The sequence below is a fragment of the Sabethes cyaneus genome, chromosome 2 (assembly GCF_943734655.1).
Source record: "Sabethes cyaneus chromosome 2, idSabCyanKW18_F2, whole genome shotgun sequence".
Classification (NCBI taxonomy): domain Eukaryota; kingdom Metazoa; phylum Arthropoda; class Insecta; order Diptera; family Culicidae; genus Sabethes; species Sabethes cyaneus.
Genome location: NC_071354.1, coordinates 8,538,135 through 8,555,411, shown reverse-complemented (window position 1 = coordinate 8,555,411; position 17,277 = coordinate 8,538,135). Strand labels below are relative to the sequence as shown.

Sequence of the window (17,277 nt, the reverse complement as noted above, 5' to 3'; positions counted from 1 at the left end):
ATTGTTATAAAGTTACAAATCGCTGTTTAACTAACGTATATTCTTCAATTAACTTGTTATGAGCAAAACGTCATAATCATTCAATGCATTAATACTTTAAATTGTTGGGAAATAAGCATAAACTGACATCACAGAAACGAAGCAATCAGCATGTGAGGTGTACCGCGATTGGCCCTGGAATTTTCTCTCGTTTCTTCACGAAAAAATGGTATCTGTATGCAGCAAAACTATCAGCAAATATAAAATGTTCAAAATGTATCTGTTGGTAGTCGAGTCATTCGGGGTCAACATTAAGGCTTTTTTTTAATCAAAGTTCTACAGTACCTAAACAAACAAACATAGAGGTATACTATATTAATCAAAGTTGTGTATTTTTACTATTTATACAATTTTGTAATACATGAAAAAGGAATGCAACAATTACAAAAAGAGCTAAAATAGAAAAAACTGATCTTACAAATTCATATACAATGAATAAGATTTTTCTCTCTTCGCTTAATAGATAGAAGGTTACTGTATTCAACAAAATTTCTTGTAATAATATGTTCTAAAACTTTGCAGAACACATCAATGTGTTATATTGAAACTGAAGAAAAATAATTTTTTTATTTCACTTATAGGGGGATTAATCAAAATTTAAATTGCACCAGACGATAGAACTTTCAATTTCAAGAAATTCTTCCGAAGGTTCCATAAACCTAAAACCAAGTTTTCCCAGTCAAAATTCTAATGCGCATGTCTTTTTGGCTTTGGACCATTGTGCGCACGAGTAACCGAATTACAAAAGTCGGCGCGAGTGTTGGAGGGTTAATATCTTTTGATCGGCAAAACCGATTCTTCTGAAATTTTGCAGATATATTTGTAGCATTAAAATCTCTAATTTGATGCCAAAATAATTCAAACTAGATAAATCATCTTAGATGAAATCGTTATAAATTATTGTAAATTTTAATGTGTTGTATTCAATTGATCATAACTCTCAAATTAAACGTCCAATCAAAAAACAAATCAATAGTGATCTATTAGGTTATGTTACCTGTCAAATGAGACTAATAGCGTCTAAATCGCTTCAGTCATTTCTAAGAAACAGGCGATAATTATTACCTTGTCAAAACAGGTTTTTTAAGCATAACTTTTAAACGGATTGTTTGTTTTCAATAAAATTTATCCGAAAAATTTAGTGTTAACAAGAGCTTTCATTCGATACCAAGATCGTTGAAATCGGTCATTTGGGTACGGAGAAAATCGTGTCACGTAATTTTTACTTTTTTACTTATAACTTTTAAACGAAATGTCGGACCTCGAAACAATTCAATAGTGATATACTAGGCAATAATACCTTTCAAACAAAAGTAATAGCGAACAAATCGGTTCAGCCATCTCCGAGAAACAGGCGATAGAAAAGTTGCGCTCCGCACATACATACACACATACACACACACACACACACACACAGACATTGCTCAGTTCGTCGAACCCTGTCGATTGGTATATGTGGCTCGGCCCTCCGGGCCTCGGATCAATATCGTGTTTTTCGACCAATTCCTAAACCTTTGTTATAGTATAACAAAGGTAAAAATGTGTAATTTTTCAACGGATGTTTCTTTGCAGCAGTTAATTAATACAATATAGCACATTTTCTTACACTTTTAGGGTGACCGTGAATCCACCTAATAGGGTGACACAAATTTTTGCTTTTTACATGCGTCCAAAAAAATAGCGTCTTCACAAAAATTCTAGAACACTAAAATAAGCAACTTTGCTGCATATAGTAACTATCTATCTCTTACTAGTTGCGAAATTTAATGATTTGTTTGAAGAAACCACTTTAAAATCAAGCAAAGCAAAGCCATGGGTGTAAACGTCCTTCAGAACTTTAACCGGAAAGCATTCAGATTCACAACATGCACGAAGCATTACGACTAAACTGAGGGATTCCTATGTCATCAAAAAAATTTCTCATAGGTCCACCATCTTTCAAATCATCATTTCAAATCAATCTCGAAAAGCCACCCTTCTTTATCGACAGACTTCGCAGCCGATTATTAGAGTACAGGAAAATTACGGGGCTAGGGCAAAGATCCTATTTATTAACTCTGTAGCGACACCGATAAGTCGAGATTCGAACATACAATGACTGGCTTGTTAGGCTAGCATTGTACCCCGAAGCTAACAGCCACTTTAAAATCAGTTCTGCTCAAAAATTCTGTACACGATGTTTTTATTGCTTTCCTATATTCTATAAAGTAATTTAGTAGGTTAAAATACACTCTGAAAATTGTTTATCGCTATAATGCATATGGATGATAACTAGCACAGCGTTAACAAACAGTTGAATTAAATTCCGAAGACGTGTCGATTTCTTTATGATCATTTCCAGCTCAAAACGCTAAAAAAAGTCAGTTTTTACTCGACTATTTTCGATTGGAATTGGAATTTGAATGTGAAAATAGTTTCTTTCTAAACCTAGTATTTGACGAGCAGCATTCCAAAAGGTCCAATGTGCAAATGAGAGATTCTCTTTGCGACTCGTTTCTTACGGTTATTACGGCGGCATAAATGCACTTGAATGCGTCTATTTTGCATGAAACGGTTACTGGTGTTATTGGAAAGCTTATCCTTTAGAATAATTGGGTTGAAATCTATTTATGCCGCCGTAATAAGCATAAGAGAAGAAACGCAAAGAGAATCTCTCATTTGCACATTGGACCTTTTGACATGTTGGTCGAGATTTCCAGGTTTATCTGCAAGTAAAAAATAAAAAGGATATCTGGCGGAGTACAAACTGATAGTGAAGAGTGGTGGAGACGTATGAATCATGAGCTACAGGCATTGTTTGGAGCGAATCCCGTCGTACATTTGGCGAAAGTCAGTAGGCTACGGTGAGCAGACACGTCGTAAGAATGCCGGATGATAGTGCGACGGAAACAGTTAACTTCAACAACCTCACTGGCACCAGGAACAGGGGGCTCAACGTGCAAGATGACACGAGCACGTCGAAAATGATTTGTGACTTTTGAAACGACTGGAAAATTGGCGATGTGTGGCCAAAGTTCGAGTTAAATTGAGATGACTTCCTGAATCAGCACGACCCCGGCTTTAGGCTACTAACGTTGACTACGATATATTGTGTCATCCACGTTTATCGTACGCAACTACCGACCAATAAGTTTAATCTAACTAACTTTTCTAATGGGACAACGTAGCTATAGCAGTAAAAGGAAAGCCTAGGTGCTACATTCCGTTATCGAAACTTGACCTTCTGTATTTAACGACAGACTTTGCAGCCAGCTGTGTACAGGACAATTGCAGGGCCAGTTGCTACGATCCTATTGACTCTAACAGCCTCTCCCAGCCGAGATTCGAACATACGACGACTGGCTTATTAGGCCAGCGTCATACCTCGAGGCCAACTGGGAGGCAACTATATCAGCAAATATCAATAATAGCGAAACCTTACTGATACTTAGTGGTATTATTGCTTACTGATAACTATCAGTAGTTAATGATAGTTTTGCCATCCCTATCGCATAAGGTTTTCCGCGAAATGGTATTCTGCGAAACTCTATATTCCGCGTTATGGTGAACCGAGAATTGGTGTTCCGCAAAATGGTATTCGGCGAAATGGTTTGTAATGATGGCGAATATTTAAATGCTATCCGCTTTATTTTATCAGGCTAAGCAATGGTGGGAGTTATTTTCTACTTTACTGTGAGGAAAATTTGTATATTAAAACACCCCTAAACTCCTCAAAAAACTTGCAAAACTCGAGATTGTTGCAAAAGTCATCCCAGATTCACGATTTATGCACAACACATTTTAATTTGTGGCAATACGAAGTTTGTCGGGTCAGCTAGTCTATTTATATAAGAGGCTTATGTCTGTACCGAAAAACAGGTTTCTGACAGAACGTCATTAGAGGTTTATCGGTAACTAAAAACAGGTTCCTGACAGGACGTCATGCTTTCGTAGCAATGGGTTGTATTCTCAGTCACTTCACTGGTCGACTGCTGGACTGCTCGATTGTTCAACTGGTTGACTAGACTGTTAAACTAGACTGGCCAATTAGACTGCTCGATTTGATTGCTCGACTGAACTGTTCGATTCGTATGCTCGACTGAACTGCTTGATTGGAGAGATCGACTTGACTGCTTGAGCTTGACTGAACAGTTCGATTTAACTGCTCAAGTGGACTACTCGATTTAACTGCTCGATTCGACTGCTTGACACATTTGCTTGACTTACTACTCGACCCGACTGCTCGACTTAACTGCACGATTGAACTGCTCGACTGGACTGTTCGATTCGACTGCTCGACTGGACTGTTCGACTCGACTACTCGACCTAACTGCTTGACTCGATTGCTTGATTCGACTGCTCGACTCGCTTGCTCAACTCGATTGCTTGTCGCAATATCATATGATCGGTGTTAAATCAGACCGGCCCGCATAAATGAAACAATTGTGAAACTGGTCATAACTATATCGCTATTATAATCTTTATAATCACCATTCGATTAAAAGTTACAGTACATTCCGAAAGCAGAAATTTCAATGGCGTCTACTATTTACATTATGGTTCAACCATTATCATTATGTTCATCATATCCTACGCTCCAAAAATATATATGGAAAATTGTTCGTTTTCATATGGTGAACATTCTTAACGACCCATTGTTTGTATGGTTACTTGACGAATAACCATAACTAATATACTTGACATTATACCAGGCAACAGTTGTGATACGGTAAGGCACCATTTCACAAATGGTTCTAGATTAGAAGATAGACGATAATATTTATGGTTAGAATACAGTTCCAATTAATGCGGGGGACCAAGTCGCAAAATTTAAAAAGGTGAGTTAATGCTAGCAAACGATCAAGAGTTTTCTAAGCAACATTTTACTCTAATCACAGTACATAAATGTTGCAAACAGCCAGGAGTTTTTATTCAGTTAAATAAAATCCAATACGACCATAAAAACTATTTGTTACAATTTCCGTCTATGACTCTTTTATGTACAACATCTTAGAGCTATATTATGCAATATAAGAACTCAAACAACTAATACAAAGATTAAACATCTGCGCAAACACTGGCCAATGGAATGTATCCGCAGTTTTCGGAATTCTGACCAAACATTTATTAATATTTTTTTTGAAACGATGGTTCTACAATTGATGAAGGGGCGGAATATCAAGGTCATGACTAAAATCACGAGGTTTGGTCGACATATTTTCCGGATCGTAAGATTCGGGCTCAACTAGTATCTATATATATGAGAAAGAAATCTAGTTGTAATCATCATCAGTCATGTTGCTCTTGCAATTCATACAGTGGACTTCTTTCATTTTTGGCCATTCTGGAGGAGATCACGATACGATATCGGATATCAAAGTTCTTGGAATCGGTTCAGCAGGCCTACTTTTGACATTCCGAAGTATTTTGAACTGACATTCCGAAACTAGTTCCTACAGGATTAGGGATGGTCGTTTAGAATTCAGGATGCTTAATAATTAGACCATTCGTTATACTATAGAAACCAGTTCCGAAATGATCACTCGGAACAAAACTGCCAATATCAGTTCAAAATGACAAAAAAGGAATGTCAATTTTACCGTTTAATTCTACAACCTTATCAAATTCATTATCACTACGAACAATCCATGGACCTACGAGAACAGATTCCAAAAGGTCACATCCGATTTTAAGTGATTTTCAAGACTATCGATAACAACATGACTGATCTCCTTTCCAAAAGGCGGTTTTTCGCCTTATACCGGACACTCTCAGTAATAGCAGTTTGCCGCGAACAGATACCGTTTGATGGCCAAATATTGCAGTATATTAAAACTAGATAAATGTATGAGTCAAATGCAACTAGTACACTTTAAATTGGCTACAATTAACAATGTTTTGATAAAGTCAAATTATGGAACTGTTACACGGGTACTTTCAATATGGGACCACACGCCTTTGGTAAGTGCAAACAACTTCGTAGAAATAAACAGATCAATTTCTATATGTTTTTTAAAAGTACTCTAAAATAAAGATTAATCATTCACTTAACTCAACAATGGTGAAAATCGATATGGGACTCAAATGCGAGTATAGGCAGTATAGTCCGATTTAAGAAAGAGGTTAAATGGGTCTTCGCCTATCTTTAGGGCAAGTCTAAGATTGCTGCTTCTTCAGTTTGAAATAAAATAGAAAGCGGTTCTATTGCTTTATATTTCATAGGGGATGAGTCGATGCGTAGGCGGATGTGTACGTTTCGAAGGTCGAGTCTTGCCGACAGAACTCGCGGTTTGTGACAGTCTCACCCTGAATCATTTGTAACGCGTTTATGGCACGTTGATTATAATCCCAAGAGCCACTTCGGGCTATCACGTTTGTTTATATGAATAAGTGAGTTGTGAAATATGAATAGTGAGTATTGAGAAGAGAATAAAGATATGTGAGGAATGAACAGTGAGTAATAAGAATTAAATAGTAGGAAGTGAGTATCATGATGTGAGAAATGCGAAATGAATAATAAATAATGAAAAGTGAGAAGTGAGTAACGAAGGTAACGGGAAAGTTAAGTAGTGAGCAGTAAATATTAAGAAATGAGAAATGAACGATGAGAAATGATTAGTGAGCAGTAAAAGTTGTAGTTCAGTATCACATGACAGGGCTTTCCTGTTCTTAGTGCACCGATTGTGCTTGTTTAGCTGCACCACCTTAGTCAAACAAAATTCATTGATACAGTTAGTTATAATCGATGAAACTAAATATTACTCTATCATAGATATTTACGGCGCACTTCCAGTTCACACCGGTCGGTGCACAAAGAGTACTATTCACCTAACACTCAGTGTAAACGGGAGTCACCGTTAATACAAAAGATAGAGCAACCCAAGAAACATTTTAGCAACCATAATTATTTAGCCATAGCTGAATATGCATCGAATAAAATTTATGTAAACAATTCTACAATACTTATTCAGCCGAAATTAGAGAACTTATACAACCTATTTCGTTTGAGGCAGAAGAAACACTTGTTAAGCAGTTATATCGCCTCTGTACGTTTTGTTTCCAGCTTTGCGCAAATTGGTTATTTAGAAACGCACAAAAGCCTCTATTAAGCTACATTACAGCTTCAAAGCAGCTATTAGCAAGCCCGAAGCTTGACTTAGATGTTCAGGAGCTGAAAAAACGTTTTCATTTCTAAAACTAAACCATAGTTCAGCCACAGATTGAATAAATTCAGCCAAAAAACGTTTGATCAGCCTTAAATTATTACTTGGGTAGCTGCTTTCAAAGCTGCAATGGAGCTTAATAGAGGCTTTTGCGTGCTTTAACCAATTTGCGCAAATCTGTCAGTTGCTCTTTTTAGAACGAAAAATAGTTTTGCAATGCTTTTTCATTCGCTTAATCAACGTCTCATCAACCTTTATGCAGCCAAAAAAATAAGCAGCTTTAAAGTAGTTTGAAAACTGTGAGCCTAGTGAAAGCCTCTATTGGTTTATAAAGCCACTTTAACACCTTTGAGCAACCGTGAAACGGTTTGATGTTTATGGCTGTTTAGAAGCGGATTTTTTAGCAGGAAAATCCGCTATTATTTATCGGCTTTGGATGAAAACTTAAAGTAGCTTAAACATCGCTTGGTCAAACACCATTTGAGTGCTTACTTTATGCAGCTTGGATCGCCTTAAATCAACTCGTAAACAGAAATTGCTCTTTCTGTTTACGAGTTGGTTTAAAGCGATCCAGAGAGCGAGATTTTTCGAAAACAGACACTGATGAAGCCTGCAAGTCGTAGGCGAAATACGTATCTGTCACGAATAAACATGAATAGTAGAATTTATATTTTAAATGCATGGAAAGTTTTTAATTTCAGAAGATGGCGGTTCGATTCCCGAAAGATGACGACATGCATTTTTAATTAGTTTGCACATACGAATTCAAGTTATTCGAAATTTCAAGTATAGCAATCGACGCCATAGCAAAATAAAGATGACGCTTTCAATTATTTTTTTAACTATTTCTCCTTCTCTTTCGTTATTTAAAAACACGCAAAAGTCTCTATTAAGCTCCATTGCAGCTTTAAAACCAGCTACCAGCTATCCAAGTCACAATTGATCAAACGCTTTTATAGCCGAATTTATTCAACCTGTGGCTGAACTATGGTTTAGTTCTAGAAATAAAAACATCTAAATCTGGTGATTTTATCAAGCTTCGGGCTTGCTAATAGCTGCTTTCGAAGCTGCAATGGAGCTTAATAGAGGCCTTTGCGTGTTTTTAAATAGCCAGTTTGCCCAAAACTGGAAACAAGGCGCACAGAGGTTATATAAAGGGCGATATAATTGCTTAACAAGTGTTTTTTCTGCCTCAAGCAAAATAGGTTGTATAAGTTCTCCAATTTCGGCTGAATAAGTATTGCAGAATTGTTTACATAAACTTTATTCGATGCATATTCAGTTATGGCTAAATAATAATGGCTGCTAAAATGTTTAATCAGTGCATAAATGGTTCTTGGGAGGGCTGTTTATTAAGTTGACAAATCGTTTATTCAGCTAGTATAGCACAATTATTGAGAATATTGACAGGTTGCGGAGAGGTTGGAGATGCGCCTAATCTGCTTGTGACACTGTTATGTGAAGCAGCTGATTTAGCAGCGCATTCGTTGGCTGCTTAAACACTTATAGAATACAGAGGCCTTTGCTTAAATTTATTCCGCGTCTACCACCTGTATTCAGAGTTAAATCAGCCGCAACCAAATCAGAAGCATTTTAATTCAGCTTCGGTGTATAAAAAGACACTCAAGTCGCTTTTTACGCGAAGGATACGTTCCGCGTAAATCAAAATCGCGTAAAAAACCGTGTAAATTCCGAAATTCGCGTAAAAAACCACGTAAATTCCGAAATTCGCGTAAAAAACCGCTTAAACACCAAAATTCGCCTAAAAAACCAAAAATCCGCGTAAAAAAAACTTTGTGGATTTCAACGTTTCGTGAAAAAATAGACTAATTGAGCACATCTGCGTAAACTCCGAAATTCGCGTAAAGAAAACCGCGTAAATTCCAAAATTCGCGTAAAAATAGTCGCGAAAAAAACAAACCGCGTAAAAAGCGACTTCAGTGTACATACATATACATAGTTTTTACATAGTATATATACATAATTTGTTAAAATATGTAAATTTTTTTATTTCTGTGAACAATTTACAGAACAATTTACATGGCTGAATAAAACGCAGTAGGCTGAAACGTTATCAACCGAGTTTTGATATTTCATCGATCGTGATCAATTTGAATACATTCACATATATACATAGTAGAATTGAATTGGAAAATTGCAGGTTTCGTATTCTACTAAGACGCTTTAAAAACTTCAATTTTATAGATAATTATAAGCTCTATAAGTGTCCCATACATTACTTTTTCAAATTTAGCTTGCGGCCAAAGACGTAAAAATACGGCCAAATTTTTAAATCGCATTTGTACTATCAACAGCGCAGCAAAAAACCGCACGGAAGCGATTTGTAAAAAAACAAAGAGAATTTTTTAATCGAGCCAAAAAATATGGATTTTAGTCATATTTATTTAAAGTTTAAATGTGAAAACCAAACCTATTCTTGCTTTTAATATATACGTTGTTATTTTCCTTGCAAAGATCTACCAAAAAAAGACAAAAACGAAAGAAAATTTTTTCGGCCGATTTTTGGAAATTCCGTTGTTTGAATTTCCATTTCTATTTGTCGACCAACATTTGAAAGGGGCGGATAAGCCAACTGTCAAACAGAACGAGTGAGAGTTATTTTTTGCTGGAGCAGCATAGGAAAATGAACTCTCACTCGTTCTGTTTGACAGTTAGTCGACATTTCATGCTAGAAGCGTTAACTCAATTCGTACACTAATTTTTCAAGTTTTTCAGGCTGTAGAGCCCACAGACAATTGATTTTATAAAAAAAATCAACTCATATCCTACAAATTATTTTTTTTGCCCCCCGATTTTTCAAGCCAATTTCCAGGGGGGGGAGTGACAAAAACTTTAAAAATGATTGCAACTCATACTTGTCAAATAAGGCCATTGAAATATGGTTTCAAAAAAATAGACTTTTTCCGAATAGTCCGGTCAGAGAACGATGTCCGTCTCGATTAAAGTATCTTTAATGCTGATGTATTCTTTTAATAAATTATATTCGTCTCTTTCATTGTCCAGTGTAAACATGATAACTAAATTGTTTTAATTCATAGTTTGTGTTGGGAGGTTTGGACTTTATTTAATTCTAGTATTCTTCAGAAGAGGAAAATAAAGCGTTAATTGACACATTACTTTACCAAGCTTTGCTCGATTAGTATTATAGATGAGCCTTGGTCTAGGAAGATAAAGTCACCCACGCAGGCAAACTCTCCGTAAAAGGGCAAGGCCTTTCTACCTTGCTTGATAACTTCGGAGCACTACCGTTTTGCTCTTTGAATCTACTAGCTTGATGGTTCAGCATGATGAGTAAAGTAATAAAGCTTTACCCGATGGAGTTTAATGCTTAACAGCAGCTTTCTAACAAAGCCGATAAATAGGGGATACAGGATTAAGGCTGCTTGATTATCCATAATTATGTCTTGAAACACTAACAATTGAAACGCTCGCAAGCAACCATGTCAAAGTTGTGGTGAATTGAAATTTATCTGTTTGATGTCAACAAACTAGATTCTATTCCTGACAGCAACTTTGCTTTATTATAACGGACGTCCTGAGAGAAACAATTATAAAATTGCGCTTCTATCACGGATTCGAATATGTTTAATGTTTAATGGAGCTGCCTATTCGAGCTGCAGACTGAAAAAGCGTAGGTAATGGACCGAAATTAAAAATGTGCTATAATAGTCAAACTTTTGGATTTTTCTACGACCATGCTTCGTTGGGTTTTCTTCAATTACAGCTTTTTGTTCTTTTTCCGAAAATATTAAAGGACGAATGCTGTCAAGTTTTTAATCAGAGCAAGCCGACCGATAAATCGAAATTGAACGCACGCCACGATATAAACGATGATCGTGCAGCTCCATTGAGTGAAAAGAAATGGAGACGCATTATCATCTACCATGGAACAAAATGGATCTAAATATTACCAATCAAAATTATAATTTTATCAGTGAAACAACAATCAGTCAGAGTCACGGTGCAATTATAATTTACAGCCAATCTAATTGCACCGTGTTTGATGACTCTAATATCTTCTAAAGTTGGAACCGATTCCACGTACACTCACCTACTGATTGCACTCTCCGACGGTGAATGATGCTGCGGGCTGAGCGTTAAATTTTTACTGACATGAATCTGACCTAATCCGTTGTTGTTGTTGTTGTTATTATTACTGGAACTACTGCAACTGTTGTTGACGTTGTTAGGGTTGTTGCAACTATTGCTAGTGTGGTTGATTCCGCTCATCAAACTACCATTACTATTACCGCTGCTACAACTGCTGTTGCTACTGTTACTACTATTGCTGTTGCTCACGGTGCAGGGCGCTATACTGGGCGATAGATTCCGTTTGTTGGTTTGCGGGCTTTTCTCGAACACGGACGTGAAGCTACCACTCGGTGGTCGCGAACCGCTCGATTGATGTGCGACGGCCGACGATGAAATGGGCGATGCAGCCTGCTTCGGTGATTCCAACCGAATCCGATGCAGTTCCGGTGTGGATCGTTCCGACGGTGCCTTCTCGAGAGCGGACAAACTCCGGATCTTGTCTACCGTCGCGTGACCGACGGAAGAGTGCAGTGTCATCGAGGGTGTCGTTGATCGGCCACTACCGCCGCCGACGGAGGACGACGATGCCGTCGGTGATTGGTGGCTAAAGTGTAAATGCTTGGTTTGTTGCTGCTGCTGTTGCTGGTGCTGTTGTTGCTGCTGCTGCTGCTGGTGATGATGGAGATGATGATGGTGGTGGTGGTGATTGTTGCTGCTGGCGACTGCCGCCGCAGCCAATGCCAGTGGGTTCGTAAGTAGGCTAGTGGTACTGATTGGACTATTAACGGTGACCGGTGACTCGCGGGTTGCCACTGCGGCGGCTGCGGCTGCTGCCGCTGCTGCTGCCGCAAAGGCCGCATTCCCCGGATGGTGCGCACTGTGCAGCGGATGTGCGTGGGCGTGGGGGTGGTGATGATTCAACATATCACTGGCGAAGCTGCTATTATTGGCGTTGTTATTGTTGTTCGCGACGGCGGTATTAAAATTTAAACACTGCAATAAATTTTCGCTGCTCACGTTGGAAATCACTTGTTGCCCCACGGGTATGGCCAGGATGGACTGGGTGGCGATTCCTGAATGAATGAATGCGGTAAAGGAAGAGAGAGAGAGCAGAAAAAAAAAGAACATGAGAAAGAAGAATGGGAGGTGTTAATTTCGGTTTTGGTGATGAAAACATACACTTTGGATAATGAATTTCGACTGCAACCGACGGAAGCAAGTGTACGCTTCATCCGCGCTTGAGCACCACTTTCATGAAGCGGAGCTTATGAACTTTCGTTAAGTAATTTCATTTGATGAGAGTTTTATTTATTTCGAATCAGTGAAATGTAGTTTTTTGTTAATAATTTATAAACACTTCATCTGCTTTTCATATCAAATGATTTTGAGTGGCAGAAAGAAAATCGCTTCGTGTTGAGTTGATTTTCTCTTTACAATTCACTTACATATCTGGAATTTTTCTGTAGTAATTATACTAGTCGATGTGAAATTTTTCCTTTTAATGTTTAAAAAATGGAAAATTATAGCTTTCCAAAGTCTTAGGAATAATTAGAAGTTTAGTGTGTTGCAAGTTGAAAAACGACCATGCGTCTCCTTTTTGTTCGGATTGATGGAGGCTACTTGTTCAGCGTTTTCATCCAAGTTTTTTTTTCAACGTCAAGGTTAGTTACATACGCTCTTTCACTCGTTTATTTAGATGTCAAGCACCGGTTTAGCACTTCAGCGGTCTGCTATTTTGCAGTACAAAAACTTTTATCGGGCAATTTTCGAAATGAAAAGCTATTAGCGTTTTCCTAATAATGAAGAATTGTTGGCACTGTTATTTGATAATTCAATAGAAACATATTAAATTCTTCCTATATTGATATATTGTAAGTTGTTTTGGGTATAAAATATTAATAAAAGTTGGTACTTCGGACTTCTGAAGACAAACTTATGATTTTTTCGAATTTATCAAATAAACCTATGAATGCTAGCGCTCGCACGCGCTCGTATTAATATTTTATAATTTTATTTTAACAACATATTTGAATTAATAAAAAATTAATAAGTTGCAAAACAACACACAAACATTCTTTACATATTCTTGAAGTATTTGGATTCTCTTTGCAGTAAACTAGGATATATGGGTCATTCCACGAACAGAGACGGCGAGAAATCGGTCAGCCGAAGAATTATAGATTGCTGTAATCTGCGGCATTACGCTGATCAACGCATAAAAGGTGATCTACAAGGTGATCTCCCAGATTTTGTTACCTCTGCTATCCCCAATAGTAAAAGACTTCGTAGGGTAGTACCAGGTGGGCTTTATGGGGACCCGTGCTACTACGGATAAAATTTTACCTCTCCGACACATCCTCCAGAAATGTTGTACCCATACATCAAATTTTCGTGAATTTTAGGGCGACATACGATACAGTCGAGCGCAGACGCTATGGCCGATAATTCACGAGAACGGTATACCGGACAAACTGACGTAGCAGATCAAAGCTACGCTGGAGCTAGTGGAAGAGGTCACCGACACCGACAATAATACGAGTAAGGAGATTCAACGACGTATCGACGTATCCGCAAGACGCTTCCATCAAGGGGCATATGCCGCCGCTGACGAAACTGACGACGTACAAAACGCTAATCAGACCGGTAGTTCTCTACGGAGCTGAGACAGTAACTTTGCTTACGGAAGACATACGTGCACTTGCCGTATTTGAACAAAACGTTTTGTGGACTATTTTTGGCGGAGTACAAACGTAAAGTGGAGAGCGGCAGAGGCGTATGAACCAGGGGCTGTAGGCCAGTGTTGCGAAGCCCGCACTCGTGTGGTCTGATTTTCTCATACACGCGTACTCATTCTAACGAACAACTCCCGCACTCCCGAAGTAGAAAAAGTAATGCGAAATTTGTATCCCAGTGCGCCACCAGCCTGACGGGCATTTGATTCCCCACGAGTTTTTTGCCTCGGGAATAAGCTATGCAGGAAGACAATGGCGAGGATGGGTGTGCGCGAGTGTGTGCGTAGCAAAATGTCTCACACAGCACTGGCGGCTGTTTCTTTTACGCCTGCGTGTGCGGCGTAAGTGTTGAATGCTATTTTTCTCATACTCTTTCGCGTGTGAGTAAGCATGGTTGACTTCTCGCTCGATTCGCAACATTTCTGTAGGCAAGGCTTGGAGAGATGCCCATCGCAAACCGGGTTAAAATTGGTAGACAATGCCCAGTAAACATTTTCGTACGTATATCAAAGTAACAAATGAGAAATTTGTACTGATATATATCCAGAAAAATCGCATTAGGTACACGAAACTAGCACATGCGTACTATTTTGGAGGTGATATACGTACTGCAGATTATGTGTAATCAATTCACATTCATAAGTATTTGTATACGATGACATCCGACTCAACATGATTAGTTCCATAATGTTATACAGCTCTGTGATGAAAATCGCATGTGGAACAGTTTTCATCATTTTGTACGATTGTATATAATCTAGGGCGCGATTTAATAAGCTTTGTGTACGACTTCGTTTTTATTTAGAGATATTTAAGATGATTTTCATACATTGATATACGATTTATGGTTTACTGGCTGGTATACGGACCACGTCGCAAGAATGCCGGACGACCACCGGCATCAGGAATAGAGGGGTCCGGCGTGACAAATGTCTTGACTGGGTTAAAACCAACTTACATGTGTTGAGATGCTCAACAAAATGGCGACGAGTAGCCCAGGACCGAGTACAGTGAAGAGGAATCCTTAATACGGCAGGAGACCCCTACGCTGCTTTCTATGCTGGTAGAAGTTAGAAATAAGTAGGGATCATTCCACGTCTAGTGACCACAGCGGTTGCAATTGGCTCTCAAGTTGCACACTTCCATGAATTTTGGTAACAGCAATCTATTTACGACTGAAAATAGTCATATTAATGTAGATTAATGTAGATTAATGTTATGCTGCATGTGTTCTTGTTGGTTTTCTCGGTGCTGAGTTTGGTCCCAAAGTATGAGCCTTACAACCCGTAATGCCTGGCAAGTACCGTAAAAATTACAAATATTTTTCGCTTCTTGACCGTTCATCGGAGTTTAGCATTCTTCGCACCGACCAATGCAACCGCTCTACCGCAGTTTTACTCGCTGGATCTTCTTCTCTATCGGGACGAAATGCGTACGGTATTTCGGAAGCCTTTCATCCGTCCGGCCCAGTCGAGCCTCCTGCAATCTGCAGTTATCACAGTCGTCCGGTCCAGCCGTTAGAACTGTAGGAGGTATCTTCCGGATTCAGGCAAGTACTTCTCATTATGTAACATTATATTGCCGGACGTGTCTTTGCCTTTCAACGGTTTCATGCTTCTACCCTCACCATACTTACACGTAGTACGAAGAAAGAGCGCACGATGGTTTATTATCAGAATGTACGTGGTTTGCGCATCAAAATTGATGGCTTTTTTTATTGATGTGGTGGAATCAAATCGGAATCATTATGTGCAATATGCTTGACTATGGCTAAGAGTGAGATTACTAGGCCGTAAAATAAGTATAGGAGGTTTTTTTCCTGGACGGACTGCGCACTGCGACCAGTATAGTTGATCTATTGTGATATCGGCCGGGTGTTTGCTGTATGACCTGCACTGCATTTCTTTTTGCTATAATCCCTATTGAATGAGCGATGTGCTTATTAAATTTTATGCGTGCTTGTGTGTATTGGGGCTTACCCTTCCTTCAAAACTTGACCTACTTTATCCACTTATTCCTCACTGCCAGTACTATCCCATATTATAGCCGTCCCTGGAGAGGACTCATTCGTTCCTCTGACCAGTACACTTAACTATAGGCGGGACTTTTGCACTTTCAGGAGGCTTCAGTGGGTAAACTTAGAATTAAGCATGAAGGAAGGGTAAAATGAGGGGGGCTTAAGAATAAACCCATGCTAAAGCCACTTGACATCGAATGGTTTGATTCTGCAAAGATTCGAACCCACGACCACTCGCACTCCCACTTTAATGCGCCGCTGGTTCCCTGTTTTTGTCCGCGGTCACCAACGATCACAAATACACGAACTAATCTACCACTTCTAGCTCCTCGTCGTCAATATTTGCCGTCCGTGGGAGACCCGCGTAACGTGTTTGTTTGTTTCCTTTGAGTTTCTTCTTTTCGTGTACTTCTTCGACGCATTTATTTTTAGCCCAAACCTACTAGACTCCGCTTTCAGTCTGGCGTAGATTGACCTCCGCTATGAACCGCTAAGATATGAAAGTCATCTACAAAGCCTAGGAGTTGGCTACCCTTGCTGAAAATCGTGCCTCTCGTTTCGATGCCCGCTCATCGGCCCATCCCCTTAAGAGCACTGTTGAAATGTATACAGGATAAGCCGTCACCTTATCTCAACCTTCGCAACGCCTCAAACGGATACGAGCGTGTCGTCGAAATGCGCATTAAACCAGGCTTCATTTTGCTCATCTTAGGCATACAGAGGTAGAGCAATCTGCTTCTCGCAACGACCAAGTTGCTTTCGTTGTCTGTTCTGTTCTCCTCTTCCACCCTTACGACCACTCATCTTGCGCAGAAGGAGCGCAACGACAAGTAGAGCTAATATTTTCTTCGCACACTGAACACACGAGACTATTCGCTCCGTGTCACAAAGATAATAGGCGATAGGCAATTATATGGACTGGAACGATTTGCTTCGTGACCTTGAGAGCATGCATTCGGTAGCGCACCGGCAGAAAAAGAAAGATGAGACCAAACTGATGCTCACTCGCCGGCAGAGCAAAGCAGCAAAGCCCTGCAAAAACGAAACAAAACTCGTCACGTCGGAGACGGTAACATCCGACTGAGTGAGAGCAAATCGATTCGTCTTCTGTGCTTTGCCAATAAAATGCCGAGAATTGAGATATTTTGCAGAGCACGGCTGGCACGGCTGCCATAGCTGGTTGCGATTGACTGTATCGTAAGCTGCTTTGAAATCAATAAAGGTGTGATGTGTTGTACTCCCGACATTTCGGCAGGTCATTAGCTCGGAATAGTTGTTCTAATTCTTCAACATC

The 17,277-nt window shown here is 39.1% G+C and overlaps 1 protein-coding gene across 1 annotated transcript in view; it reads right to left on the bottom strand.

The window, feature by feature from the left end:
* LOC128733603 (homeobox protein 5) overlaps positions 1-17,277 on the bottom strand; it is a 44,789-nt gene that overhangs the window by 15,259 nt on the left and 12,253 nt on the right. Inside the window, exon 4 of the mRNA XM_053827321.1 lies at positions 11,254-12,307. Within this exon, the coding sequence (XP_053683296.1) occupies positions 11,254-12,307 (1,054 nt within the window). The remainder of the gene's footprint in view (positions 1-11,253; positions 12,308-17,277) is intronic.